The following is a 2971-nucleotide window of genomic DNA, read 5'->3' on the forward strand; positions in this document are numbered from 1 at the left end:
CAATCTCTTTTCTCGTTGCTTTTGATGGTTCTCAAGTAGATTGTCTTTTTATTGTTTAGATATTTCTAGTGAAAGAAGAGAGAGCCATTGCTCTCAATCTTCTTTAACATACTTGTCACAATTTCTAATTTAACTAGAAATTTTGACACTTTTTCATTCGATTTCTTTCCTTTTTTAAGCATTAATTATATTTGAATCTGTATCTTTGTATGTGTTTTTTTTTTTTTTTTTTGGATTAATAAATTGTATTGAATACTTAATTTAACATTGATTTAGGATAGCTTGGAGTTATCTTTTCAAAAGAAATTTCGACAATATATCCTATATAGTTTTAGATGGATTTTAGATTTGTGCTTAAGATATCACATATTCACATCTAGATAAAAAAAGAATGATTGATTTTTAAATAATTGGAGAGAAATTAGAGGGATTGATTATTAATAAATAAAATTGTGGGAGGTGTATGGTTGGTGGGTGCACCCAAATGTGGCTGAAAATTTCAGGACAACTGTGGATCACTCCTATTGTTAGAATGTGGTGCAATTATGGAGAAGGATGCATTTTGGAATGCCAAGAATGAGACGAAAAAAAAGGTTGGCCCAACAGAGTCGCAGACAACCACACAATTCTTCGAACAGCGGCTGGTTTGTATCCAGAGGTATTTTCCATTTTCCCTTTTGGCTCTGCAATGGCCGCTGTTGGAATTGTGTTCTTGATCGTCCTTGTAGGGGTTGGTCTACCCGTGTGTTGTCCTTTGTCCGAGAACGAGGCTCTGCTGAAGCTGAAGCAATCCTTCACCCATTCTGAATCCTTGAATTCGTGGAACCCAGACTCAGTGCCCTGCTCGGCTCGATGGACTGGCATCATCTGTAACAGGGGCGTCATCACAGGCCTACATCTCTCCGGCCTCCAACTGTCGGGCAAGATCGACGTGGAAGCTCTCCTCCAGCTTCGGAGCCTTCGAACCATTAGCTTCGTGAACAACAAATTCTCAGGCCCCATTCCGGAATTCAACAAAATCGGGGTTCTCAAGGCCCTCCTCCTCACTGGGAACCACTTCTCCGGGGCTATCCCAAACGATTTCTTTTCGTCCCTGACCTCCCTAAAAAAGGTGTGGCTCTCCTCCAACAACTTCTCCGGAAACATTCCACACTCCCTGTCACAACTCTCCCATTTGATCGAACTCCACCTGGAGAGCAACCAATTCTCGGGGCCTATCCCACAGCTCAAATACGCCTCCATCATAACCTCCCTCGATCTCTCCAACAACAAGCTCGAGGGCCAAATACCCGACACTCTCTCCAAATTCGACGCAAAGGCATTCGCTGGAAACGAAGGCCTCTGCGGGAACCCACTCCCCAAATCTTGCGGCGAGAATGCAGCGCGGATTTCTGAAGAGAAGCCACCTTCTCCTCCTGGGGAATCCCAGGGCAACATTTCCAAGTTGGTAGTGGCATCCTTGATAGCCGTGGCTGTATTTCTCATGGTCTTCTTATTCCTTAGCGCGTCCAAGCGTAGAGATGATGAGTTCAGCGTGCTGGGGAGGGAACAGATGGAGGAGGTGGTGGAGGTGCACGTCCCCAGTTCTGGCCACGACAAGCAGTCCAGTAGAAGAGGAGGCGGGGACTCCAAGAGAGGCTCACAACAGGGGAAGGCCGGGATGAGCGATCTCGTGGTGGTCAATGAAGACAAGGGTACATTTGGGTTGGCGGATTTGATGAAGGCTGCGGCGGAGGTTCTAGGGAATGGTGGCTTGGGTTCCGCCTACAAGGCAGTCATGTCCAATGGGCTATCAGTGGTGGTAAAGAGAATGCGAGAGATGAACAAGCTAGGGAAGGATGGGTTCGATGCGGAGATGAGGCGCCTCGGAAGACTGAGCCATCGGAACATACTAACGCCTTTGGCCTATCATTACAGGAGAGAGGAGAAACTACTGGTGTCAGAGTACATTCCAAAGGGCAGTCTTTTGTATGTGTTGCATGGTATGTAATTAAGATAACAACTGTATAACTAAGTGGCAAGTATGTATTAAAATTAATATATATAATTAATAAATATGAACAGGTGACCGTGGAGCCTGCCATGCGGACCTTAACTGGGCCACCCGGTTAAGGATCGTGCAGGGGATCGCAAGGGGACTGGGGTTCCTCCATTCGGAATTCGCAACCTATGATCTGCCGCATGGGAATCTCAAATCCAGCAACGTTCTTCTAAGCGACAACTATGAACCACTTCTGAGCGACTACGCGTTCCATCCCCTTATCAATCCCAACAATGCGATCCAGGCAATGTTCGCCTATAGATCTCCCGAGTATGCCCAGAGCCAGGAAGTCTCTCCCAAGTCTGATGTTTATTGTCTTGGCATTATCATTCTCGAAATCATGACCAGCAAATTTCCTTCTCAATATCTTACCAATGGCAAGGGTGGCACCGATGTGGTGCAGTGGGTCTCCTCCGCCGTTTCTGAGAAGAGGGAGGCTGAACTCATCGACCCTGAGATTGCAAACGACGCCGATGCACTCGATCGCATGGTCAACCTCCTCACAATCGGCGCGGATTGCACCCACAACAATCCTCAGCAACGGCCCGAAATGAGGGAAGCCATTAGGAGAATAGAAGAGATATGAGTCAGATACAGGAATATTCATTAATTTTAAGCTGCAAATACCTCTTCTTTTTTTTTCTTCTCCTCTTTTTTTTTTCAAGTCCAAACAAAAAAAAAAAAAAAAAAAAAAAAAAAAAAAAAAAAAAAAAAGATCAAAATAACAGATCAAGCCCAAAACAAAGGAAAAAAACAAAACAAAAAAAACTAATGTGGTAGTAGATACTGGACAGTTTGATTGAAATTTGTGTGTAAGTAAAAATTAATTAAAGTAGNCAACGGCCCGAAATGAGGGAAGCCATTAGGAGAATAGAAGAGATATGAGTCAGATACAGGAATATTCATTAATTTTAAGCTGCAAATACCTCT

The 2971-nt window shown here is 44.2% G+C and overlaps 1 protein-coding gene across 1 annotated transcript; it reads left to right on the plus strand.

Annotated features, from left to right (window-relative positions):
• The first annotated feature begins 456 nt into the window (after positions 1 to 456).
• On the plus strand, positions 457 to 2755 carry LOC120079110 (pollen receptor-like kinase 3). Its single transcript, XM_039033294.1, has 2 exons — positions 457 to 1982; positions 2065 to 2755. The coding sequence occupies exons 1-2, from the start codon at positions 689 to 691 to the stop codon at positions 2625 to 2627; spliced, it is 1857 nt and encodes a 618-aa protein (XP_038889222.1). The 5' UTR covers positions 457 to 688; the 3' UTR covers positions 2628 to 2755.
• Positions 2756 to 2971: the final 216 nt, after the last annotated feature.

The sequence above is a fragment of the Benincasa hispida genome, chromosome 6 (genome assembly GCF_009727055.1).
Source record: "Benincasa hispida cultivar B227 chromosome 6, ASM972705v1, whole genome shotgun sequence".
NCBI lineage: Eukaryota > Viridiplantae > Streptophyta > Magnoliopsida > Cucurbitales > Cucurbitaceae > Benincasa > Benincasa hispida.